We start from the raw sequence: 27,973 nt of genomic DNA on the forward strand, positions 1-27,973 counted from the left end.
CTTTTTTCACTGGGCGCTGTGTCTGGCTGACTTGTCCTGTTTGGGGTTGGGATGAGAAGCAGAGGGACTGCAGCAGCAGCAGACCATGGCCATAGGGTCTGGAGACTAATGTGGGATCTAGCAGCCTTGGGCTGTCGCTGCCTGGTAGAATTGCCAAAGAATTCCAAATTTCTAAAACCCATAATGGTCACTGGTAGAGAAGATTCCATAAGTAATGTTCTAGATTTAGCAGTGGATTGTATAGATTGTTCCTAGTCCTCTTAATGATGGGAAACTTTTACAGAAATGCTAGAAAGGACGTGAACCAAATTGTTAACGGCGACTACTGGTATGTTGGGGATTTCACTTGCTGAAAAGGATTATTAGTGGGAAAAACAAAATTTTCTATCCAAAAATCTTAAAAGTCAGCCGGGCATGGTGGCACACACTCATAATCTCAACATTCAGGAGGCTGAGACTGGAGGATTGTGGTTTGCAGGTAGCCTCAGCTACTTAGTGAGGCCCTCCGCGACTTAGGCCCTGTTTCAAAATAAAGAATTAAAAAAGGGCAGGGGTTGTAGCTCGGAGGTTGAATGCCCTTGGGTTCCACCCCCAGATCTGCAAAATAAATAAATAAGTAAATATATAAATAAATCTTGGAAATGAATTTAAAGTTAGAGGATCTAGAAGACACATGTTTTGAGAAAGACAACAGGTTCAGATGCAGAAAAATATTAGCTCCAAAACAAATTCACAGCTATAAAATTGAAATTAGTGAAGGGTTACATGCCTTAAAAATAGTGTCAAGATTTTTGAGTTTTTCATCTGGAAATTGAATTTTAGGTCTTGTATTTTTCAAGACTTCTGAGTTTTGTTTAGCAAGTATAGGGAAGTTACAGTTTTTAAATTACAAGAGTTTTTCCTAGCCTAATACAAAACAAACTAGAAGTTCTTCTAGTTTTTCTCTTTTACTTTGATGCATTACAAAACACACTGCACAAGCCAGGCTGGAGCACATGCCTGCAATCCCAGTACCTGGGAGGCTGAGACAGGAGGATTAAAGGATTGAGAACAGTCTCAGCCAGAAACAGGGTGTCTCATCAGCCTAAGCTAGACCTTGTTTCAAAATACAAATAAAATATAGCTGGGGATGTAGCTCAGAGGTAGAATGTCCCTGGGTGTAATCTCTAGTACCACAAAATGAACACAGCATGCTGTATTTTCTACATCACCCTTTATAGCAAGGCTAGATGACCACAACTGAGTTATTTTTCATCAGTCAGGAAAATACTTCCTCCATTGATGTTCCCCAGATCCTTTCACACAAAGCAACTCCAAAGAGTCGCCTATCTCTTTCCATCCTTCCTCAGTGAGTGAACTTGTGGATGTACATAGTAGTCACTGAGAGGATAACCAAGCGCACCCGTGACACCCAATCCGGGAAGACTCTCAAGCCACATCTCGGCATGGTTACTTAGACCCAAACCAGACCACTGGGCTCTTTAAATGTGCCCCAAGTTTTGTCTTCATTTTCAGTAAGCCCTGTGTTTAAAAAAAAAAAAAAGATTGAAATGCTCTTTCTGGTAAGAAGGTGTTGACCGAGGAATGTGTGGTACATTTGAGAGGTGGGAACGTTATGTATGAACTGGGGCTTCCTAGGCAAAAGCATCTCCGGTGTAGGAAGACCTAGATGTCAGCATGGAGTAGCAGCCTAGTCTTTGAAAAGGACTTCCTGTAAACTGGGAGTGGTGGTGTGCACTTGTAATCCCAGGATTTGGGAAGCGGAGGCAGAAGGATCCAGTTTGCAGGCAGCCTCAGCTACTTAATGAGGCCCTTTGCAACTCAATGAGACCCTGTTTCAAAAAAAGAAAAAATAGGGCTGAGAGGATGTAGCTCGGAGATAGAATGCCCCTGGGTTCCATCCCCAGTACTGTAAAACAAACAAAACCTTCCTGTGCATATTTTGTGTAGACGGTGCTAAATTTCAAGGATTGTTTAGATGCGTAAGACTAAATTGTCAAGGAATATGACCTGGAGGTAAACACTGCCTCCTGAATTTGTGTGGTTGTATTGAAATAGTACATGTAGGTAGTATGTGTCACTGAATGCTGATAAGAAAGAGGAACAGGAACTTCTAGGCAGACGAAGAGGACCAAATAGTGTACAGTGTGTGCAAAGGTACTGAGACTTAAGAGATCAAACCATTAAGAGGACATGTCATTTGCTACCTTTGTGGCTTTATGTAGCTTTGCCAGGCTTTAGAATCAAAATATTACTAGGTGGTGTGTCTTGTGATTCAGGAAAATGTAGGGAAAATTATTTTTCTTTTTGAAAAATAGAATTTAAAGGAGTAGTAAAAGAAGCAACATAATCATTTAAACAAGCTATGGTGAAATCCTTGTTCACAAGTCTTTGCTTTTCTGATTTATTGCTTAGTATTTTCTAGAAGTGAAGCTCACGGCATGCCATATTTGTTGGCATCCATTACTACGTTGCTCTTTCAAAGTATTTTCAATTTAGAACCACAACAGGAGTATATGAGAGTATCGGTTTGGTAAGGAGCAGAAACTTGAAAAGGTGTCTTTCAGCTCTTCAGTTGAGACCTGGCTTTAACACTTCAAGGAGATGTTTCCTTTTCTTATTACTGTAGTAGGTAAAACGCCCATCTTGTTGTTTTGATTGGATTGTACTCTATACTGCGTTGGGTCACATTTTCAAAATACTCTTCAAAGGTTGACTATCATCTTTAACTTGGTATTAGTTCTTGTTCACATCTCAACATCTGTTAACTGAATCATTTTTAAATATGTATAATGCAATAATTAAAAGCTCTGTAGTGAATAAAATTAAGCAAGTGGTTGCCATGGAATTTCATGAATGCATATAAATAGCCATTGTAAAGTGTTTACAGCACAGACCCTTTGACTTGTGTAGTTAGTGCCTCCAATGCCAGCACTGTCTTGCCTTCCATTTAGTAGATGAGAATACTGGGGCAGAGTTTCTCTGATTTATTTATTTTTCTTCTTTTTTAAGACAATAGTCAATGAGCAAAATTGGGATTGGGATTTGAAGCAGGGCACTTTCTTTTCTTTTCTTTTTTTTTTCTTTTCTTTTTCTTTTTTTTTTTTTTTTTTTTTTTGGTGGTACTGGGGGTGGAACCCAGAGGCTTTCTACCGCCGGGCTATACTCTCAGACCTTTTTTTATATTTTGTTTGGAAACAGGGTCTCACAAAGTTGCTGAGAGCCTCACTAAGTAGCTGAGGCTGGCTTCAAACCCATGTGATCCTCCTGTCTCAGCCTCCCAAGTGCGGGGATTACAAGCGTGCGCCACCACACCCGGCTCTGAAGCAGGGCACTTTCCTTTGGTTGTGCTATGTGAGCGACTCACTAAGATTTTTTTTTTTTTTTTTTTTTTTTGGTGGAGTTGGAGATTGGTAGGCAAGTGATCTACCACTGAACCACACACCCAGCCCCCCACTAAAATTCTTAGTGCAAGGGCCTGATGAAATAAACTAGATTTTTTGGTTTGTAGTTAAAAAAAAAAAAAAGGTGGGGTATTGTTTTTTACATATAGCCTTTAAGGTTTTATTTTTTCCCCCAGTACTGGGTATTGAACCCAGGCACACTCTACCTCTGAGCTACCCCCTGGCCCTATTTTAAACTTTATTTTGAAACAGGGTCTCACCAGGTTGCAGAGGGCCTCACTAAGTAGCCGAACCCACCATCCTTCTGTCTCAGCCTCCTAAGAACTGGGATTACAAGTGTGTGCCACTATGCCCGGCAGCCTTTAAATTTTTAATGTCTTGGTTTAATTGTAGTGCTGTTTTGTTGGATTTAATCGCCAAGGTTAGTTTCATGAGTTTGTCACCCAACCTGGATCACCCTACTGAATTCTTGTAATTATTGGTATTATTTTATAATTGTACGGTGTGGCCCTGAAGTCACGTTGGCTATTGGGCCAGCTACATGCATTACACAGTTCAACACCGCTGGTGTTTCAGGAATTATCAAGCCTTCTTGGAAGGAGTCCAAGACAGACTGCATGTGTACCTAATTCTGCTTGGTATAGTGCCAGTGTGTTAACTTTTATTTAAATAAAATTCCAACCAGTAATATTTATTACTCTACTGTCATAGAGAGCCCACACTGTAATAATGTTTTTAGAAGTCAAATATTAGCGCATCGGATCACTTTTCTCCACTGGCTTTTATCATAAGCTTGGTGGTAATGATCAATACTATGTAGTTTGGCCCAAATAACAAAAAATATTACTAGAGTACAGTCATAGCCTCAGAGACTGTTCCAGGATCCTCCCAGGTACCAAAATCTATGAATGTTCAAATCTTTTTTATAAAATGATGTAATTAAACTTGCACAGATCCTCCCGTACAGTTTAATATCTCTAGACTTATGCCACCTAATACACTGTAAGTGGCATGTTAGCTTGGTGTCTTGGCTCATGTTTGTAATCCCAGTGTTTGGGAAGCTGAGACAGGATTGCAGGTTTGTGGCCAACTCCAGCAACTTTCGTGAGGCCCTTTGTAACTCAGTGAGACCTTGTTTCAAAATAAAGAATTAAAAAAACAAAACAAAACAAAAACAGGGCTAGGGGTGTAGCTGTAGGTGGAATGCTCCTGAGTTCCATCCCCAGTGCCATGCAAAAACAAACACAAAGGTTTGGCAGTATAGAATGCCCCTGGGTTTTATCCATAGTACCGCCACAAAAAAGTGCTATTTAAATAGATGTTGCACCCTATTTAGGAAATGACAAGAACAAAGGCTTGCATGTTCAGTACAGATGCAAGATTTCGTCCTCAGCTATTTTTATAACATCATTTGGTGGATTCTTCAGACATAGAATCCATGGATAGCTATATCCATGGGTGATGCAGCATGCTCATTGAAACCCATGTATCCTGCATCAAAGTCTTGGCTCCACAGCCTCATAGGTTCTTCTACTCACAGGGCAACCCAACTTGTCCCCCCTCTGCTTTATAATTAGTATTTTGGGGAAATTTTTTTTCTTTTGTGGAACTGGGGTTGGAACCCAGGACATTCTACCTCTGAGCAACACTCCCAGCCTGACTTTATTTTTATTTTATTATATTTTTTTGTATCACCGAGGATGGAACTTGGGCAATACCTTCACGCTACACCCCAAGCCTTATTTATTTATTTATTTATTTATTTATTTATTTATTTATTTATTTATTTATTTATTGTGGGTCTGGAGATGGAACCCAAGGTCATTTGACATCTGAGCTACACCCCCTGCCCTACTTTTTGAAACAGGGTCTCACGAAGTTGCAGAGGGCCTCATTTATAAGTAGCTGAGGCTGTCCATGAACTGCAATCCTCCTGTCTCAGCCTCCCAAGTACAGGGATTCTGAGTGTGTTACACCATGCTAAGCTTCATTATTTATATTTTGAAACAGGATCTCACTAATTTGCTAAGACTGGCCATGAACCTGTGATCTTCCCGTCTTGGCCTCTCAAGTACTGACATAACAAGCATGTACCATCCTCCCCTGCAGGGAAATTAATTACACCAAACTTGAATGTCAAGCTGTTACTCAGTAGGTACTGTTTTTGTTTTGTCCTGGGGATTAAGCCCAGAAGTGTCCTGCCTCCTGAACCACACCCCCAGCCCTATTTCATTTTGAAATGGAGTCTCAGAAAGAGGGCCTCACTAAGTTGCCAAGGCTGGCTGTGAACCTGAGGCCCTCCTGTCTTAGCCTCCCAAGTACTGAGATTACAAAAACGAGCCAATATACCAGGCTTACCCCTGTTCTTTTATTCTGAAATAGGGTCTCAACAAGTTTCTGAGGCTGGCCTTACAACTGTTATCCTTCTTTCTCAGCCTCTCAAGTACTGGGATTAGAGGTGCTCACCACTGTACCTGGTTTGCAGTTATTATAAGTTGCAAGAATCTGAAGAGCTTTGGAGGCTGATTGTGTCTCCTAAGGAGTCCTCATGATCTTTCTGATTGGATACGTGAATTAAACAAGGTCTTTGCCTCTGAGACTATAGGTTTTTTAATCAAGACAGGGCCCCTCTTAGGTATCCATGTTTAAGTTTGACATGTAAATGACTTGCTGTCTCTTTTATTAAAATCCTAGGTTTGGAGCTTGCTCCAGTTATATTTCTAGAGCCGAGGATATCTGCTGTGCTTGTTGGAATTCACCTAATTTCGTGGCAATGAAGTGATTGTGGATGTCAGTAGATGTTTGACTGTGGAAGATGCTAAATATGTCCTTGCACGTCCTGGGGTTTGGACAACAAACAGATGAAAGGCAGCTGTGTACCTGACTGGCTGCGTAGAATTTCTTTGGATATGAGATGCTTTCTGAAATCTGACCATTTTACATGTAGCATTTTGATTATAACGCCTTGTTCTCTGGTGTCTTGAGCAATAGTGTGTGTGTGTGTGTGTGTGTGTGTGTGTGTGTGTGTGTGTGTGTGTTTATGTATTTACATATATACCGAGGATTGAAACCACAGGTTCTCTACCAATAAGCTCTAGTCCAAGCCCCCTTTTTAAAATTGAGACAGAGTCTTGATATGTTGCCTTGTTTGGCCTTAAATCTACAATCTTCCTGCTTTGCAAACTAGTTTGCCATTCAGTTTATGAATTTGAACTTTTTTTTGTATCTAAGGATTCCTACTAATTCTACTCTTAGATATGTATGCAGGAGAAACTACTGCAGTCTTCCTAGGAGATCACAGAGGAGTTTCGACATGGTTTATCATCATCAGAAAACTCTTCACATGCTCTTGAACAAGAGAATCTAAACAAATTGTGGGATGGTTGAAATCCATCAATCGTGGACTATTTCATTGTGTAGTAAATAAAATGAATGGTTCAGAGGTATGAACAAAACAAAGGGCAGAACTTAGTAACCTGATGTTGAATTGGAAATACCTAAGTTTCTTTGTAAATTTAGTCAAGCACAGTTGAAATAGTATTTAGGCATACACGTTTGTGCTATAACTTAAATATTTAATGAAACAGGGTTGAGGGAGCACATAGGCAGTATGTTAGGTACTATTTTAGTAATGGAGTTGGCAGTCAGGTTTCAGGTATCCAGAATATTATTAAAAATTAAAAGTAGGGAGGAAGATTAAGTTGATGATTCTTGAGATTTAGGCTTTACTTTGACATTTGAATTTTGTAACTTAGATGATGGTAACAACATTATGTAAAACTGGAATAAAGAAAATCTTCTCTAATTTTTGCTCTTCCTCTAGGTATTTAAACAGTGAAAATTGTGTTGCTCTTCCCAAACTTGAGGGTTAGTTGCTGGTTCCATTCATTGTGTGTGAGAAGGTGCTGGCAGTCTCATCTATATTGTTGGCATGCTTCCTCTTCTGTAGGGGATCAGTGTTCTGCCTAGATAGTCCAAAACCCACTGATGCTCACATACTTCCTTTCCTGCCCCAACAACTGTGCACAGGCCACAACAAATACCGTGAGCCAACTTCTTATATTTTAGGGAAGACTGATGAGAGTTCTCCTGTCTTTTAAAAATTAAATACCTTTTTCTTTTTAGCTGATGTGAAGAGGAAGGAGGAAGTAGTAGGAAAGGTGAAGATGTTTACTCTTTTAACTGCTGATGTTAAAAGAACCAGAGTCCACATGTGATTTTCAGACTTCATTTCTGGCTAGCTCTGTGTCTCAGGGTTCTAGTCCTTAACAGTATTTTCTCATACTTAGCATACATCGAGATATTTGTCTTCTGTTTCATTCTTTGTTTTGGCGTTCTTCAGTATTGAAGGAACTAAAAGACCTGTCTCAGTTGAAGGGAAAAGGAGAAAAGCCCAAATAGCCACCACTTAAATGTCCTCTAATTGACTGTATGACCTTTGCTGAGTGGGACACATGCCAAACACTTGTTGAGTGTTACAGAAACATTTTGTACTGGAGAGCAATAAAGAAGGGCCTGCTCTGTGCGAGCCCACAATGGGAAAGACTGGAGAGCAGGCCACACCCCTGACCCCATTTGTTCTCTAAGGGACTGTGTCTTGAAGTTGTACCTTTGTGCTAGCACATGTCTGTCTGTAGATGCCCCAGTATACTACTTGAACAGCCAGTCTGTTGAGACGTAGGCCCAATTCTGATCTTTATTAAGAACCAAGCTTGCCTAAGCCACAGCTTCCTCATCCATAAAGTGGGAGATTTGTTCTAGAGTATCTCTTAGAGTCTAATTCAGATTTTTTTTTTTTTTTTTTTTTTGGTACTGGGGATGGAACCCAGGAGCATTCTACCTCCAAGCTATACCCCTAGCCCTATTTTTTATTCTTTATTTTGAAACAGGGTCTCACCAATTTGCGGAGGACCTAAGTAGCTGAGGCTGCCCAAGAACTGTGATCCTCCTGTTTTAGTCTCCCAAGTATGGGGATTACAAGTATGAGCAACCATGCCTGGCTTAATTCAGATTTTTAAGATTTTTAGGTGTTGAGTAGACATTGGAGAAGACCCTTCACCTCTTTCACATACCACTTGGGGTGTGTGTGTGTGTGTGTGTGTGTGTGTGTGTGTGTGTGTTGTACTGGTTATGGAACCCAGAGGCATTCTACCTCCAAGCTACACCCCAGCCCTATTTTTTATTTTTTATTTCTTTTTTGAAACAGAGCCTCACTGAGTTGCAAAGGGCCTCACTAAATAGCTGAGGCTGTCCGTTAACTGCAGTCCTTGCTGTCTCAGCCACCCAAATGCTGGGATTTACAAGCCTGAACCACCACACCCCAGTGTACCACCAGATTTTTTTTTTTCTTTTTTCTGTATTACTGGGGATGGAACCCAGGGGCTTTCTACATCTGGGCTATGCTCATAAACCTGTTTTACATTTTATTTGGAAACAGGGTCTAAGTTGCTGAGAGCCTCACTTAAGTAGCTGAGGCTGGCCTCGAACCTGTGCGATCCTCCTGTCTCAGCCTTCCAAGTACTGGGATTACATGCATGCGCCACCACTCCCGGCTCACCTGATTTGTTTTTAATCTTGCACAGTGACTTAGGAAACTTCTATCCTTTTGACTGCTAGCCAGCTGACTTCTGAGCAAATCCGCTGTCCTCACAGTTTTGTGAAGTTTAAGCTCATAATTGTGAAATATTAGAAGCCAGAAGGGGCTTGTGAAATGGGCCCACCACGAGGTGGAAAGAAGCTTGTTCTGCATGATCCTGGAAGAGAAATTTCAGTACCTGGTGGGTCTTCTCTGGGCTGGGCCACGGTCTTTCCGCTACCATGGAGGGGCATAAAGAGAAACTTGTAGGCAGTGTCAAGAGCATGTGTTTTGCACATTATCGTTGCCAGATGAAGTTCAAAAGCTTCAAAAGACTCGACTTAAAAAAAAGAGAGATGTGCACTGCAGTTATCCGGGGCCAGTTGGACGCCTGCCCTTCTCACCCCTGGAGCAGCTGCCAGGGCCACTGGGCCTGTTTTGTGCAAGATTCTCAAGAAACAATGAGGGAAAGCAGCTTCTGTTTGATTAGATTAGATCAATTTATGTGCCTCGGGGAGGGGTCTGGGCAGGGCTGGGGGGAGGCGTCCTCGGTGGCCCAGGACTGCCCAGACAGCCACTTCATAAGTAATGAAGCTCCGAGGTGGCTGGAATTGCAGAGGAAGTGGGGGAGGGCGGGCTGGAGGAGGAGCATGTGGAAAGATTTCTGCAGTCTGTCTGGAGAGCTGCCCAGGTTTCCCAGCCAAAAAAACAAATAAAAATAAATAAAAGGCAAGTGCTGAATGACACAGATTATGATATTAAAGAGGGATGCTGTTGAAACTGTGCCCTGGATCCGGCGTCTTGGGGGGGGGGTGTGCTCCCTTGCAGGGTGGGGGCGGGCAATGCAAGGTCTGATCGGTCCTGGAATCAAAAGTGAGGACAATTAAGCGCGAATGTCCCCTCCAAGGTGCCCCTCCCCCACGGAACAGCAGTTCTGTAATTGGGATTTCACTGCATTGCAGTTTGGAGGAAATGGCAGGGTGAAAGGCGCTGGGCGTTCTTTTGCCTTTTTTCTCCCATTTTAATTTATCAGGCTGGGGCGGGAAAAAAAAAGCCAGCTGGGAGACCCCTCCTCTTCGGTGTTCGATTCCCTCCCAGGCACATAAATAACCTTCTCTCCCGGCTGTCTCCCCTCCCCCTCGCCCCCGCCGCCGCCGCCTGGCCGGCCTATTGCCGCGCGGAATCTGCACTGCCGCTTGCTTATTACGTACAGGGGAGGATTGTTGACAAGTGCTCGGGAGCCTGCCTCACTGTGCTCTTCCTCCCTCCTCCCTCCCTCTGTCCTTCTTCCTCTGTCTCTCTGCAATGATCCGGCTCTGAGGATGGCTGCTCCACGGGCCTGCCAGGTGCAGTTTTTGGTGGCTTATCTTGAGGAACCTGGGATAGAAGGTCTGTTCCTATACATAACATAAAATAACCAAAATAGTTGGAGATGCGTTTCAGGCTGCGATGGCTTTTGTTGGAGAAATAGGCCTTTGTGGGTTTCCCTGCTGGGGTCCTGATAAAATCCATTATGGATGGCAAGGTGCTATATGTGTTTGTATATGTCTTGCCAGCCATAATGGGTATATATATATATATATATATATATATATATATATATATATATATATATGTGGTCTGTAGGAAGTGTTGCGATTTGCTTAATATTACTATTCTTTTAGCTTTGATATTCTCCCTAGGGAGGATGGTAGTTCCTGCAAAGGCACTATGGAAATTTACAAGAGAGAATTAATGTCGTTCTTAAAGCATTAAGCTCTGTTGACCATTTTGGCCAAATCTGCAGTTTTAACCAGGCTTCTCCGAATGTAAGAATTTCTCCAGGGACTGAACGTCATCCAGCTATAGCCGATCCTTTTATTTTATTACCAGTTTATGTGATCATTTCCCAGCATTTAAAAATAGATGTTTGATTAAAGTTAATTAGTTCATCTTTACCCGAGCTCTGGCTTTTCCTTTATAAACAGCATGTCTGGTTGCATTTCCTTTAATCCTTTCTTTCTCTACCTTTCCTCTTCCCTGGAACGAGAGGAAACTGAGGCATGTAAGTAGATACTGAGTCCTCAAGTGAGTCTGGGTTAGACCCAGATGTTTTAAACTTGGAGCGTTCTCCATTCTTCTCCCATATCGTGTGCATCAGCCCATATTTGCCTTACTGTGTATGAGCATAGGTGAATGTGTTTACATGGAAGGCCGTGGATTGTGGGGGCCTCAGACCTTTGTAGAGCCATGGCCACATTCCCACAGTCCTGCTTTCTGTAGTATTCCCATTGTATTTCAGTATTGGAAAGATTGTTGCTCTGGGAGGCACTAGGCCGCTCTGAACTTGGTTGCTGCAGAGGGGTTTTGTTTTGTTTGGATTTTGAGCTGATTGCTGGCGCCTCTATACATACATCTGGAAAGGGGGTGGGCAGTTGGTTTGTTTATATGCAAGTGAGGTGATGAGGAAACTGCTCTTCCCAGTCATGCTATATACAAAGCATAACTGAGAACTTGTACAGGTTGCTTCCCATCATGAAGGCAGCCACAGAGGCTTTGGGGGAGAGGGTATAGCTGTTAATTTATCCATAATTTATGGTGTGGCTCAGGAAAGTATCAATGTGGGTAAATGCAAACTGCTAACTCTGAGGTGATTGCTGATTGGAGGTACAGGCAGCTTTACCTAGGTTCAGAGAGCCTTGCTAAAATTGGAGAGCCAAGTTTCATTTGGTGCCTTTCATTTGTGTGATAAGTTTAATGCTGTGAAGCTCTAAAGGCCTAAACACACACACAGTAATTACTTAAAGGTAGAATATTATTAGCTATCTGTGAATATGTTATGTATATGGAAATCTTCCTTTGAGGATTGCATATTTCAGGCTATATAAAAGCAAGTTTTAGCCTGACAGTTTATCAGAACAGAAGGGGTTTTGAACATGCTAGTCTGATTGCTATCTATCTATCTATCTATCTATCTATCTATCTATATATGTTTATATCTCCGACGTGCCCTTGTGTTTACCTGTACTTGACACGCATCTGAGTTCCGCGTTCTTCGCGATGCCATTGTTCTGCAGCTCCACTTGCCCGACTGCCTAAGCCCAGTCTTGCCTTTTATGCACTTTTCTTCTGCATGTGGAAGGCATGCAGAAGACCTCTGATATGGTCAGAGGCCCTCTGGACCCTCTGTGTTAGGAACAGTTCTAATTAGCTGGACATTCCAAGGATCCATACTTTTGGTGGTATTTTTTTTTTTTTAAACTAGATTTGTCAGGGAAAGATTAAAATGGTACTGGGATGGTGGATAAACCTAGAAGAGTCATAGCCAGGGATTAGTAGAGTCACTGTGCGAAAGTCTAACTTAACATGGTAGAAGCTTGTAGGAGTTGACAATTCAGCCATTATTCAAGATACTGTACTTGCTCTGATTACTATGAGAGTCATGCTAGACATGACAAATGAAAGGGAAGAGTGTTGGGAACACGGGCCTTGACCCCCAAAGAAGCAGGGCAGTGATGCCAAAACAGGAAGTGAGTCATCATTACAGTTTAAATAGCTCCTGGAATGGTCTAGAACTCTTCTCTGAAGATCGTGGCTCCTTCCTACTAAGAGGTGTGTGTGTGTGTGTGTGTGTGTGTGTGTGTGTGTGTGTGTGTGTGTGTGTGATCAAGTTCACTCATCAGTTTTGCTGTTTGTGTGTTATTGTTGCTGGAGCCTAAGAGGGAGAAATGTTTTCTCTCCCCTTGGACTTGGTTCAGATGTGGAAAGGGGATGTTTTTGTCCTCTGGTGCTACTCATTTGGGTTGAATAGGGCCCGCCTGTCTTGGGAGCAGCATGATTTGCTTTTGCATATTTCCTGCTCTTACTATGAAATGTCTGCTGAGTTTGTTATCTTGAGGCTTAAGGTGAGAAAATGCTTTGTGGACTCTAGGATCCTGGATGTCTGACTCAATTCTGAAAAGATGTTTTCTTTCCTACTCCATGGCCCAACTTTTCCATGTGTATAGTGGTTGCTGTGTCAGGGTGCTTTCTAATACCTTTTCTCAAAAAATGGGCACACAAGGAAGGTTTAGATTTCCAAAGGTCAGAGGAATAGAGACTGGTAGTGGTCAGTGGGATTGACACGTAAAACCAATGTTTGTATCTACATATCTGTATTCTTGGGGGGAGATAAATGAACAAAAGCTTGTGCTCCCTCTGTGGCTTGTGTCTGTTTTGAAGGTTTGGGGGATTTTATTTATTTATTTAATTTTTACTGAAGTGGGAAATCTCCATGGTTGATTTGAGAGTAGACAAAGGGGAGCCCCAGTTGGCTGTGAGGCCATTCAATGTCAGGAGAGAAAAGATAATTATTTTCCATAATCCAAGGTATGAAGCCATTTTCATTTGCGCCTCGTTGACCACAAATGTGCCACTGACACCCTGCCTTGTGACTGTCATTTGTTCTGGGCCGCATCAGTGTGGTGATGGGGTGAGCGTGTCAGTGGATGAGCCCGGGCTGAGCTCAGACCCCTGGCCCTGCACACCCTCACCCCGGAGGCCTGTGCACTGTTGGGGGCAGCTCCGCCGACCTGCATGTGTGCACTCCATACCCACGTTCATGTCGACCCTGCCGAGCTGGCCCAGCATCAGCAATGCCCACACTGTTGGGAAAGCAGACATTCCAGTTTTTCTCACAACGTCTGAGTGCACGTAGGTTTTATTTTTTCCACTGGTAATGGCGGCAAGCCATGCATTTTGATGACCTCACAGAAGGGTCCTGCCTCTACTAAGAGGGCTGCTTTTATTATTTCCCTACCAACTCAGAGTGCTGCGTGTGTGCACATGCACATGCGCAGGCACACACTGAGACATTGATGCTGAAAATGAAAGCTGTCTTTGGATGCTTGTCTGTTTAATATGTAACGTGATACCTTGTCTCACAGTGACAGGGTGACAGACGGCATTGGCTTTGTAACACCAAATCACCTTTTGTGCATGTCTCCTACAACAAAGCCAAATACATGGGCTCTCCCTAATATGCTAATAAGTTTGGTGTGCTCCAGATGTTTGAGAGGCACTGGAACAGCTTCAAAGCCCTCCTTGTTTTTCTTGCTTTTTAACCCTTCTTGTGGCATTGCTTTCCTGGATGAAAGGAATCCCCCCCCCCCTTTTTTTCCCTTTCCTGTATGCATAACTGATGGGAGAGGGCCTGAACATTTCTTTGCATTGAAAACATAAAATTATAAGGACTTGCATGCTCTGGTCCCCCCGCCCCCCAGGTGGTAGCAAAGAACTAGGCCTGGATGTTTGTGTTCTGAAATCTAGAGTTCTCATCAAGTACTTAGAAGTTCCTTTGGGGAAGGAAGCTTTGGCCTAAGTGGTGTGTGTCTCCCCAACCCTCTCCTTGTTAAGGAAACGGGGAGAGATCACATGCCCATCTCCCTCCAAGAGGAGCCCTCGCTGCCCTTTCCTTTGCTCTTTCAGACTCCCAAGCCTGATGGGTTGTATTTCCCTGTGCATCCGTGGAAGGCTTCTGTTTGTTGCTCACTTGGGATGCGGGATGGATGGCTCCTGCCTTTGCAGGACCCGTGGTGGCGGGGTTCTGTTGTGTTGATTTCTCAGGGGAGTCCCTGGGCACTGTGTTGTGGTGCTCCGTAGCATCCAGGCCGCTGCATGCTGCTCCTGTCAGCTGATGGTCTCTAGCCAAGGTTGCAGGCACAGTCCCCAAGCTGTCTCTACCACAGTGATGTGGAATTTTCAGCTCATATTTATTGCTTTTGTGAAAGACAATAGACGTGGTTTAATTTAAGTTCAACCTACTGAATATTAATAGAGGAGAACAAATGCTAATGTGAGGAGCCTGAATCTTTGGGCCATTCAGTTTCCTCTGTCACCCCCTCTCCCCGGCAAATGATTGTGTTAGAGAAGGGCTTTGGGAGAATAAAAATGGTTTAACTGTGCGAAGGAGCGGGGATGCGTTATTTCTCGTTGACTAAGAATAATTTAAAAAATTGGTGGCAAGGCTGTGTTAGACGGAAGAAAAGGCTCTGTGCATTAGCTCCTGTAATGTTATAATAATGGCTATTCTGCCCCGTGGCACTGTATTCGGTCTTGCTGACCTGGCTCTCCTAGACTGAGCAGGCTGCATGGTTTGGTTTAAAACATTGAAAATGAAATAGGAGAGTCAGTAGAACAGTGGAGATGGTAAGACAGAGGAGTGGGTTTGAGATGAAACTCTGGGTGTGTCCAGCCATGTGGACTATCTAACTAAAAATAAATGTAATTTTTTCTTGGGCCTATTTTTACAGAACTGTGAGCACACAAATTGAAAAAAAGTTGGTCATTTGGGGAAAAAAGGCTGTGGTCCTTTAATTTGCATAGCAGACCATTAATTCCCTGTGCCTGGGTCCCTTTTTCTGAATCTGTAGAGTGAATGTGATTCAGACAGCAGCCACTGCGTGCCTTTCCTCAGGTTCAAGCTGCCGCCAGGTCGTCCCTAGGCTGAGGGAAAGCTTGGTGCTCTCTGCTGCTAACTAGAGGAGCCAGGGACAAGGAGCCTCTGCTTGCATCCCATTAAGTCACACCTGGAGATTAGAGCAGCCTCACCCTTTCTCCTGCATCGAGTGCACAATGGAGTCAACTAACGTCCCCATGGTGTTTTGCATGTAAAACCTCTTCATGCAGTTTCCATGAATTTCTGCTTGGAGAGTCAGTAGGTGGCTATTATGAGCCTGTTTCTGCTTAGGCTTTTTTAGACATGCACATTTTCCCAACCTATTACTTTTTTTTTTTTTTTTTTTTGGAGTCCATACTCATTTATCAGTGGACTTTTATAACCTCTCTTCCTGTTGCGGTACTGGGGTTGAAACCTAGGGATATTCTACCTCCAAACCACACCCGCAGCCTCATTTTTTATTCTTTATCTCCTTTCCTTTTCTTTTCTTTTCTTTTCTTTTCTTTTCTTTTCTTTTCTTTTCTTTTCTTTTCTTTTCTTTTCTTTTTGGAAACAGGGTCTCTTAAGCCAGCGCGGCTGGCTTCGAACCTGTGTGATCCTCCTGTCTCTGCCTCCCAAGCGCGGGGATTACAAGCGGGGATTATAAGCGTGCGCCACCACGCCCAGCTTTATTCTTTATTTTAAAACAGGGTCTCACTGAGTTGCAGAGGGCCTCATTAAGTAGCTGAGATTGTCTCGATCTGTCATCCTCTGGTCTCAACCTCCCAAATGTTGGGATTACAAGCATGCACATCACCATGCCTGGCTCATAGGTCTTCTCTTAATGATGTGGACTCTGCATTCTTCTGCAGTAGTCTAGTGGTTCTCAAGGTGGACTCCAAGCACTCTTTGTATCAAGAGGGTTGGGGGTATTAGCAGGGCACACTGGGGTGAGGCCCCATGCGATATGCCCGCCTTATGATTCTGATGGAGAAATCACTGACTGTTCTTGTGTCATCTCTGAGGATTATTCTCCTGAGGGCAAGAGTACAGCTCTGACTCCAGCAGCTTTCACTCTCACTTGAGTCTACTAAATGTTCCTTCATCCACTCATTCATTGCTTTCTCAGCGAATACCGGAGGCCCTGCTTTATGTCCAAGGGAAGAGGACTCGCCCATCTTCACCTAACAGCACCCCCAGTCTAAATACGGCATAACCTCAGCCTCCTCGGCTTCCGCCTGCCTCCCCTCCATCACCACCCTGGCCGTGTGCTCTGGGCACATTGTAAATCCTGACATTTGTTCTCCTTTTGGTATTGCTGGCTAGCGGTGTTGACTCATATTCACCAGCCCTCCCCCTCCCTTGTTCCTTGCTGCATACCTGCATGGTTTCTTCTTTTACGTAGTGCTAAATGATAAATGCATCTGTGTTTGCTATCTCTTCTCACTAGAATTTAGATGGTGTTCAGTTATGTCTGCATCCTCAGCACCCTGGCAGAAAAATACGTGGATTCAGATTCCCTCTTTCCTTTTATGATTCACCTTGCCTGATGGACTCTCCTTCATGAGCATGCACCCCACTGAAAGATGTAAACCCACTCAAAAATACACACATATTTTAAGACACACATCCTCCTTTTTTAGTATATACTTTATACCCGGATCTGTGTCTAATCTCTCTGAAGTCTGGTCTGTATCATCCTATTTATCAGATGCCCTCTTTTGTCTTTATTCTTTCACAAACTATTTTACTTTCCTAGAGCCACAAACTATAAGAAGGTGAAATTAATTTTAATACATCTGACTGAATATATATGAGATATTTTCATAGTTAATCTGTAGGAAGTTGTTAATGAAATGCTTCATTCATTTATTTTTTAATAAAAGCTAAGCTAAATTTGTAATTCCTCTCCTTATCTACATTAGCTGAGCTGTGTTTCAGATGTTTGGTAGCTCTACTTGACTAGTGACTACTGCCAAGCAAAGCACAGCTCTTCTCTCTCTGTAATGTGGACCACACTTCTGTCATTGGATTCATTGAGTCTCATACCACTGTGTCTCATAGTGCAGCGCCCCCCACCCCCCATTTTTCTTTCTTTGGGAAGTTTGTTGTCATTTCCATACTATAGTCAAGACCCTTAAAGTCACATTATTATAGGTGAATTTGCAATGAAATTTTATTTACTGCATTAAATTAGATTTCCAACCTGATGTTATTACCCATTTTCTGAAATGATGAAAAAAATAGATAACAGGGAAAGTGGATGCATAAACAGCACAGGTCCCAGGGTGCTGTTTCAGTGTGTATTATTTCAGAAAATATCGTCACACACATATAAAATTGAGTACTATATTCTTCTAGTCTTTGGTTCAACCAACAGGAACTACTCTTTAGTGCCTCAAATGAAAAGAGATTTTTCAGGACACAAAAGTGCTTATATAATTGGTGGAAGTGCTAGAAGCATAAACTGGGGAGGTGCTGTTCTTTTGGCTGTAAGGCTGGTCCACTTGACCTGGGAAACCCCAGGTTGTGTGCTGAGCATCGCGGCAGCTACTCAGCTCCTTAGTGCCTTCAAGCTGATCACTAGGCAGTTGCTATGGGCCACTGATGCAGTAGAAGCTTCTCATTGGTAGGACCTACATTGCACCTATAGATGCAGAGGAGTTTGAGCATTAGAAAATAATTTTACTGAGATGTTAACCATTAGTACTTATTAAAATAGTTTCATATCACTAGAAGTAGCTGTTTCTAGAGCCCCACGAAGGCTGGCACTCTCCCAACCTTTTTGTCCATAGAAGCATATCCATAGGCACTTTATCCTTTGAACAAATCTAAGGCAAGTCTGGCTGTAATCTAATGTGTGCTTATGAAGAGAAAGTAGTACATTAGGACTTTAGTTCATGTCTAAGATATGGCTCCAAGATAATGATATATTTTTATAGTGTGTCAGGTATTGGTTCTTGAGGGCAATTCCAAAAAGGATTCAAGCATATTTAGAGTAAATACTTTACTTTTCAGAAATAACTAGTTTGATTTGATAATTTGATGGTCTTTTTATGTACATTAAAAAGAACCTGAAAGTACATATGATGTTAGATTCCAAATTTCTGCTCAGATTTTCTGCCATTGAAATTGTTTTCTCATTAGGCATTTCACAATATTGAAAGGTATAAAATGAGATAAGATTTTTCTCTCTCTGTCCATTCAAAACAGATGTATAGCCAGGTGGGGTGGAACACACCTATAATCCCAGTGTTTGGGAGGCTGAGACAGATTTGAAAGTTTGAAGACAACATCAGCATTGTAGCAGGACTCTCAGTAACCTAGCTAGATTGTTTCAAGACAAAAAATAATGCCAGGTATGGTGGCACATGCCTGTAATTCTGGTCCTTGGGAGGCTGAGACAATAAGATCACAGGTTCGAGGTAACTTAGCAAGATCCTGTTTCAAAAAAAAAAAAGGTCTGGGAGTGTAGCTTAGAGGTAGAATGTCCTTGGGTTCAGTCCTTGGTACCACATAATAAATAAACAAATAAAAGAGCTGGGGATAGAGCTGAGGAGATAGAACACCCCTGGGTTCAATCCCCAGTTCCACAAGCAAAACAAAAGGATGTGTACTTGTAAGTTCACTTCTACCCACGTTCCTGTCTGTCTCCACCAGCCGTTGTGTAGGGTTAACTGTGGTAAAGTGCCGCTTCCTGATGTGATGTATTTAAGTGTTTGTCCCCTTTTCTCACCTGTAGGGCTCCTTGGTAATGACCAGTCTAAGGGATTAGGACCAGCGTCAGAACAGTCAGAGAATGAGAAGGACGATGCATCCCAAGTGTCCTCTACTAGCAACGATGTTAGTTCTTCAGATTTTGAAGAAGGGCCGTCGAGGAAAAGGTTAGTACCCAAGGCTGAAAAAGTCTATTGGTACATTAATGAAACCAGGGACTGCGGACTCAGGTGCCAGCTTTTGCCACACGGAACAAACATGGGCCCGCTCACACAATCTCTTGATTTATGTGGAGGAGTGAGAATTGTAGGTTTTCTAAGTATTGCCTAGCAATCATTAAAAGTGAGTAGACTGAATGAAACATCTTCCTTGCATATGAATCAGCCAAAAAGTTACCAGGTTTTGTAATACTGGTTTTGTTCATTTTAATTGATGGTCAGCAGTAATGTTAAGGAATATTCTAGATGCTGTTTTGCCATCTTCTGAAGACAGATGTTTTTCAGGACTTGGACAGCAAAATGCTATGTTCTTGAGATTTTTTCATTGTCAAGAAAGTAGAAATTATACTGTATGCTGTGTGTGTGTGTGTGTGTGTGTGTGTGTGTGTGTGTGTGTGTCTCACTGGGGGTGAAACCCAGGGGCTTTTCTATCTATCTTCGGGCTATATTCCCAGACCTATTTTATGCTTTATTTGGAAACAGGGTCTCACTAAGTTGCTGAGAGTCTCACTAAATAGCTGAGGCTGGCTTCAAACCTGTGGGATCCTCCTGTCTCAGCCTCCGAAGCGCTGAAATTACAAGCGTGCGCCACCACGCCCGGCTATACTGTATGCATTTTTAATCCATTGGTGCTTAACTGAGTTGGTAGTTGTGGGATTGTGTCTTTAAACTTCTGAACAGTTATTTTTATATAATGTTCCTTGATCGGGTTAAGATAGTTTGATAAGGAATTTGACCATATAGTTTTAGGTGAGTTTGTGATTTCAAGGTCAGTGGCAGTGACCTTATAATAATGTTTTTAAATGGGTTTTTAAAAACCTCTGTGCTAATATGAGTCCTGCTTCATGTCACATTTGGTATTTCCTTTTTCCCTTTTAGAATTTTATTTCATTCTTATTTCATTTTATCATTGATGTTTTATTGGATTACTATCTTCATGTTTTTTTTTTTTTTAAGAATCTGAGATGGGAGAAAAGAAAAATTCATTTGTTCGAACAGTTTTTTGCTTTTTGTAAATCTAAATGTATATCTGTAATGAAGAACTGAATATACAGGCAAGTTAAGAGGAAAGGAGATTAGCCATGTGTACTTGATGGCTTTTGGGCCTGGGATTTTAGGTGCATAGCTTAAGTTGGCACATTAATGGGGCATATTCTTCTCGATTGTGAAGGGTCTGTTTACTCCACAACAACACTGAGGTTGTATTAACTTCGATCTTCATTTCTTCCGTTCCTCCCCATGGCGTCTTAGAAGATGGGCTATTGCTATCAGTATGGTTAGTAAACACATGTAAGACTCACCTGTTGGTGTACTGGGCTTTGTATAAACACTTTTCAAAAACACTTGGTCAGGTGTCTCAGCAATGAACCTGTTGTATCATAGATCTTTATATGAAACACCTGCTACAAGTAGAGAAAGGAATTGCCACAAGAAAAATTTCAAGGATTTGTAAGACAATCATATCAGTAAATATGTTGGAATGTGTCCTGATACTATCCATGCCTTCCAACATGGGCGAATGTTCATGGATGTTCATGCATTTTTCTTCGACTTTCCTCTCCATTTGGGGAATAGAATTCTGTGAATTTGTTGGAAATGGCAGCACCCACTCCTGTGGCTATATGACCACCTGCGGCCCTTACCTTCTGGCTGGGATCCCATCAGAGTGTGTTGGTGCCGTGGCTGATGTTAGGAGGCTTCATTGTCTTGGGGAGAGGGTGCTGGCTCTTATTCCTGGTTGCCTCTCTCGGATGACAGAAGTCAGCTGCTGCTAGCTTCCTCTGCACAAGTCACTGTTGTACTGTTTGACAGCTGAGTGCAAAGCAGTCATTTAACTTAATCTCTAGGACCATAGAAAAGAGAAACACCTTTTTAGGATAAGCTCAAGGCAAATGTAAGCATTGTCAATCTTCTGCAATGATTAGCATGATTACAGAATTAAAAATTTATTGTACCATATTTTTGTGGGGCAGTGGTTGGTCAGTAGTAATGAAGCCCATTTGGGACACAAGTGGACGAGGGTTGAACAGGTACAGCTGGATTTCGAGGCTGGTTTGGGATGGCCTGGACTGTACAGGAGGAGGCCTTTGGAGCCTTCACAAAGGGGCTATCGTTAGGTTGTCCAGTTCTTGCTTAAATGATCTCTAAGATGGGCATGGAGAATGCAGGTAATCCCAATACTTGGCAGGCTGAGACAGGAAAATTATAGGTTCAAGAATATTGCAAGGTAACTTGGTGAGACTCTTTTTGGAAATAAAGGGCTGGGGATATAACTCAGAGGCAGAATGCCCCCTGGGTTCAACCCCCAGTGCTACGAAATAATAAAATACATACTTACTTACTTACTTTTAATAGTTTCAGGCTTTGAAGAAATCATTTGCTGTGCCGATCTGTGGTCTGAGGCCAAGTGGTTGACTTGGAGCCTAGATTTCTGGAGCTTGTGCAGTATGCCGTTGACCACAATGCTGAGGCTTCTGTACATTGTACCTTCCTATAGATTGACAGCGTGCTGTCTCTGAATATGAGAAGCCAAGCCCAGAGTAACTGTTTACAGGGGTTATTTTGAAATGTGGATTCAAGCATTGGATGGGTTATTGATGGGATGCTGGATCTTAAATTTGCTAAACATGATACACTATAGGAGTGTGTTTTAAGATCCACTTTGGACATTTGCTTTTGGCATTTAGAATTTCTGGGAGAAAAATCAATCTTCAAATTTTAAGGTCTTGATTTATGTAATTACTTTGAGAATGTTTTTTTTAAAAGAATGATATAAATTGCTAGCTGTTCTTGTAATGCTTAATTATTCCTGCTATGCACATCTTTTTAGGTGCATGTTTTAGGATCACCAGTTAATGTGTATTTTGTCTACAGTAGAGAAAAGGAGGCAATGACAGGGAATTTTTGTTAACTGTCTGCTTTTCCCAACCCACCAATTGAAGTGATTACCTTTTTCTGATGATGCTTATAACATGTTTCAATTCTTTAGTTAAAGCAAAGCATTCTTGTTTTTATAGTCCCCCCCTTTCTCTGTTACCCATATACTGTGCTGTTGCTTTTCCTTGACCCTGAGCATGTTTTTCAAAGACAGATAACAGTGAAATACATAGTTCTTTACTGTTCGGTATTTTTCTTGAGTTTCTAATTGTTTTCCTTAGAGGTTTTATTTGCTAGGTTATTGGTTGGGAAAGCTCAAACCAGGCATCATTTTACCTAGCCAACTTTAAAAATTTTTTTTTTTTATTGGTGCACTGTATTCATACATCATATTGGGATTAAAAAAAAAAAAACAACTTTCGTAGACATACATGCACACATCACCCAGTTAGCCCCTACCTGATCCCCATCCCCTTCCCTCCCCATCCCTCCTTCCCATGCTTGGCTTTGTGGCTGACATCTAGTATTACAGCAATTTATTCAAAATTAACAATGATAATCTCACATAACAGTTTCATTTGTCTGATACCAAGCTTTTGATGACTTAAAGATAAGAATTCAATATTTCTTTTTGCTTTCTTTTTTACCAGAGAATATTTTTTTCTTTTTTCTATTTTAGGTGAAACTATCATACATTTATTTATTTATTTTTCAGAAAAAATTATCCTAATATGGAATATGGACTCTAGATACCCAAAACAATCTCAAAAAAGAACAAAGCTAGAAGATGTATATTTTCTGATTTCAAACCTTATAAAGCTACAATAATGGAAACAATGTAGTACTGTTATAAAGGCAGATATATAAACCACTGGAGTTAAATAAAAGCCGAGAGATAAATTCTTGCATATATTGTCAAATTATTTTTGACAAGGTTTCCACGAACATTTGGTGGAGGAAATACTAATCTTTTAACTAAATATTGTTGAAAAATAATAATTACATGAAAAAGAATAAAATTGGACCCTTACCTAACACCATATACAAACATTAACTCAAAATAGATAAAAGACCTAAATATAAATCTTAAGACTATAAACTTTTAGAAGAAAATCTGGGTCATAAAACCTCACAACATTGAAATTGGCCGTGGTTTCTTGGATATGAATTCAATGGCACAGGCAACAGAAGGGTAAACAAACTCCCTAAAAAAAAATTGTATATCCAAAGACAATGTAAACAGAGTTAAAAGTTACTGATAGAATGGGATAAAATATTTCCAAATGCTATATCTGAAGGTATATTAATATTCCAACTAGAAATCCTAAAAATAAGCAACAATAAAAGCAAACAATACAATTTAGAGATAGGTATAAGACTAACATAAATAATAAATCTTCACAGATAACTAATCTTAGTTGTCTGTTGGATGGAAACTCTTGTTTCTCTGGTTCTGGTGTGTGTGACCTATTTCTTCTTTGTAGTTAATCTCTTTGAGTATTTTCTCTAGCGCTGGTTTTGAAGACATAAATTTCTTCAGTTTCTGTTTGTCATGGAAGCTTCTTATTTCCCCATCTAATTTGATAGAAAGTTTTGCCGGGTAGGAAATTTTTGGCTGGAAGTTGTTTTCTTTCAGAGTTTGGAATATGTTACTCCAAGCCCTTCTGGCTCTCATGACTTGGTTTGGGAAGTCTGGAGTGATTCTAATTGGTTTGCCTATGAATGTCACTTGGCCCTTTGTTTTTGTTGCCTTTAAGATTATCTGCTTGGCTTCCACATTGGTCATTTTGACAATTATGTGGCGTGGGGATCCTCTTCTCCGATCCTGTCTAAAGGGAGTTCTATAAGTTTCTTGGACCTGTGTATCAACCTCTTGCTCTATGTCTGGAAAATTTTCTGCTATTACTTCCTTGAAGAGATTGTTGATCCCTTTGGTTCCACCTTCTTTTCCCTCCTCTATTCCAATTATTCTTAGGTTAGCTCTCTTAAAATGGGCCCATATTTCTTCAATGTCAGATTCCTGCTGTCAGATTTTTTTCTAAATTAGAAACTATGTGTTCGTTTTTGGAGTGATCATCTTCTAGGAGTGAGATTCTATTCTCCATGTGGTCTAATTGGTTTATACTTTGAATTGAGGCCTTTACTTCATTGATTGCATCCTTTATCTCTTTGGCTCTCTCTGAATTCTTTTTGAAACACCCCTATTATTTCTACAGTTATTTTCCTGATTTGATCTTCTAGAAATCTCTGAATTTCTGTTTTATCAGGTTCTGAAGTTGTGGGGTTGTGGGCATTCATTGCTTCATTGTTATTCCTCTTTCCCATGATTTCAGAAGTTTGTGCCTTCTCTGGGTTCTTCCCTGGGTCACTATGACTTCACTTAAGGTGCTCTGGATCTCAAGTCTGTGGTATCTCAGTCACCACTACTCCTTTACTGGGTTGTATCGCAAAGTCTCAGACTCAGGGAGTCAATCGAGGCTGCCTTAGACCATGGGGGGGAGCAGGTTGCCTGCGGGGAGTAGTGACTATGGTGTGATATCTCTGCCACCGCCACTCCCCCACTGGGTCAAATCCCTGGGAGTGCAGTACTGGGATTTCTCCTCTAGGGGCCGCAATTTTACTCGTTGTTGAGTGTGCTGATGGAGCTGTAGTGGACTCGGTGTATTCGCTGCTGCTGTGGCAATATGGCACTGCTGTCACACCCTCGGCCGTGAGGCTGGCGTATTTCTTCTCTGGTTTTGAGCTCCGCTCTGAGTCCCTGCAGGGTGTGCTGAGCCCAGCCCCTGGGAGCTTTAGACACTCCCTGCGCCGAAAAAATCTGCCGAATCCCGCCCAGCTGATCCGCAGCAGCTCACCTGGGCTCGCTGTCTGCCGCTCCTCTCTGGAACCTGGTGGGCTGTTGAGTGCATTGGTCTGGTGCTGTCTGGCGAATTCGCCGCTGCCGCTGGCAGTAAGGCGCTGCTGCCACGTCCTCAGGCATGAGGCTGGCGTATCTCCTCTCTGGCTCTGAGATCCGTTCTGAGTTCCCCTCCTCTCTGGGGCCTGGTGCTGCAAGGGAAGATGGCGCACGCGCCGCTTCATGCCGCGGCTCCGGCCGCAGCACTGCAGTCTGGTTTCTTTCTGGTGTCTCGTTTTTCCAGCCCTCTTTTTCTCTGTCCCTTGTATTTACATTTTTTGTTTCTCTGCTGATGGTGTTTTCTGGCTATGAAAGGTGCTGATTTTGTGGTAATAGAGATTGGTTGTTAGCGGGGCTTGTAAGCCCCACTTTTCTCCGTTGCCATCTTCTTGGAAGTCCGAGAATCTACCTAGCTAACTTAAGGTCATCGTGTAAAATCACTCTTTGTGAAGAGAAGCAAGCATTACTCAGATGTTCGTGGTTTTTGTGGGGGAGGGGTACTGGGGATTGAACTCGTGAGCATTCTACCTCCAAGCTACTTACCCAGCCCTAATTTTTATTCTCTCTCTCTCTTTCTTTCTTTTTTTTTTAAACAGGGACTCACTAAGTTGTGGAAGGCCTCTCTAAGTGGCTGAGGCTGGCCACGAACCTGTGCTCCTACTGTCTGGGCCTCCCAAGTCCTGGGATTATGAGCGTGCACCACCGGCCTGACTCTCAGGTGTTCCTTGCCCCCCTTTGGGCAGGGCAGCCTAGCCAAAGAAAGCTGGGAGAGGTCTGCACTAGGGGAACACTTGATTCAACTTGAGGCCTGAGAATGGTGTTTTTTAAAGTTTTGTGTGATGGTTTTCTTTTGATCATCGTGGTAGGTGAGCTTGTTTTATTTTTTTAACGTTATCAGTGTGTTTTGCTCAGAAGCATTGTAGACCTTTAGGCTTTAATGAACCCTTCTTGAGTATTGTGGTGGTCCTTCTAAGTCCGTACTCTTGTAGTGCCCATCCCATTCCACTCAGTTGCTGATTCAAAATGTTTCCCCTGGAGGTATCTGTGTTTGTAAGAAACAACAGACAGACTTGAGTCAATCCTGTGGGAACTAAGGGTGAGAAACTCTTTGGGTGGGGTGGCTTCCTGGATAAGGATGATCTGTGGGTGGCAAATGGAAAAGAGGGTGTTGAACAAAGAAAGTGATGATGGAGTTTTATGTGTTAATAAATAGTAGATCCAAAATGTTTGATCCAGAAGACATCACTTGAAATGTCATTCCGATATTAGTAGCAGGATTGATTTCTTTCTTTGAACTTCACTCCCAGCCTTATTTTTATTTTGAAACAAGGTCTCACTCAGTTGCTGAGGGCTCACTGAATTGCTGAGGCTATCCTCAAACCTGAGATCCTCCTGTCTCAGCCTCCCAAGTACTAGGATCACAGGCATTTACTACCATGCCTGTTTAGGGTTACTTCTTCATATTTTTTCTTTGTGTGAGTGGAAGGAAGGGAGAGTAAAAATTGAACAGTGGTAGTTCTGTGCACTACTAGATAGTTGAGTGTGGACTAGAGCTGACACATGGCTTCTCAATGCCTCTAAGGATTACTTTTGTGCATTGGCCAGATTATTTGATGTCTCTGTTCCAGAGCCTTCAGATTCATCAGATATGTTATAGCAAAAGTAACACCGTGATGGTGGTGGTTGAACCAAGTTTTGAAGAAAACAAAGATACAGGCAATGAGCATTCTGTGTTAGGCTGTTTCACCATCAGCATATGGGACACATAGATTGCCGTGTGTGAATATGCACGTTCATGGGGGACTTTCTCGAAATTGTTTTAGAGGGTTTTTGATTTATGCAAATTGTGATTTTATATCTTTTTTTTTTCCGTGGTGCCCTCACCACAGCAATCTGTAGGCAGATGGAAAAGTGTGGGTGCGTCTCCCTCTCTTGAAGTACTGAGTCACAGGAAGGACCCTGTGGTGAGTGGTGTCAGTTCCTTCCACAGAGCTTGATGTGTGGCCTGGTGTTTGCTTGCATAGAGAAGGTATGAGCGGGGCAAGGTTGGAGGCTGTGAACACAGGGTGTTGACGAGCAGATTCCATTGCTGGTATTCATGTTAGTCATTGCTTCACTTTTGGGAGAGGCCCCTCATGCCTCATGCTGAAATCCTATTAAATATACCAAGCTAATAATTCTTTGAAAGTGTATATGCCAACTCTAATAAGTCCGTCCATCCGTCCGTCTGTCCGTCCTTCCTTCCTCCCTTCCCTTCCCTTCCCTTTTCTTTTCTTTTTTTCTTTTTGGCTCTGGGGATGGAACCCAAGGGCATTTGACCTCCGAACTACAACCCCTGCCCTAATTTTTTTTTTTTTTTTTAAATTTTGAAACAGGGTCTTACTGAGCTGCGGAGGCCCTCACTATAAGTAGCTGAGGCTGTCCTCAAACCGATCCTCCAGTCTCAGCCTCCTGAATGCTGGGATTACAAGTGTGCGCCACCACACCCGGCTTCCAATAGTTTCTAAACTACTTTGCGCGCGCGCGCGTGTGTGTGTGTGTGTGTGTGTGTGTGTGTGTGTGTGTGTTTATATTTTTTTCGGGGGGGGGAGGGGATTTGTTGGCAATCAAACCCAGGGCCTTATGTATGCTAAGCAGGTCTTCTACCTCTGAATAACATCCCATCCCAAAAGTTTCTAAGGAACTGCAACAGATCATGCCTTTGTGCCTTTGCAGGGATAGAACAACAAAGAAATAATGCCTTATTGGACTTAACATAATATAATACTTACTGACTTCAAGGACACCCAGTCTTTTTCCAGCAGATTGAATTTTGATGTAAGGAGTTAATGGATTTGTATGATGTCATGATTGAGTAGAGTTTATCTTTTAGATTTAAATGCATGTTGGTGA

The 27,973-nt window shown here is 42.2% G+C and overlaps 1 protein-coding gene across 1 annotated transcript in view; it reads left to right on the plus strand.

Moving 5' to 3' along the window:
* JARID2 (jumonji and AT-rich interaction domain containing 2) overlaps positions 1 to 27,973 on the plus strand; it is a gene marked incomplete at both ends in the record, with an annotated part of 270,204 nt that overhangs the window by 140,058 nt on the left and 102,173 nt on the right. Inside the window, one exon of the mRNA XM_080710759.1 lies at positions 19,116 to 19,257. Within this exon, the coding sequence (XP_080566885.1) occupies positions 19,116 to 19,257 (142 nt within the window). The remainder of the gene's footprint in view (positions 1 to 19,115; positions 19,258 to 27,973) is intronic.

The sequence above is a fragment of the Muscardinus avellanarius genome (genome assembly GCF_963383645.1).
Source record: "Muscardinus avellanarius genome assembly, chromosome: 14".
NCBI lineage: Eukaryota > Metazoa > Chordata > Mammalia > Rodentia > Gliridae > Muscardinus > Muscardinus avellanarius.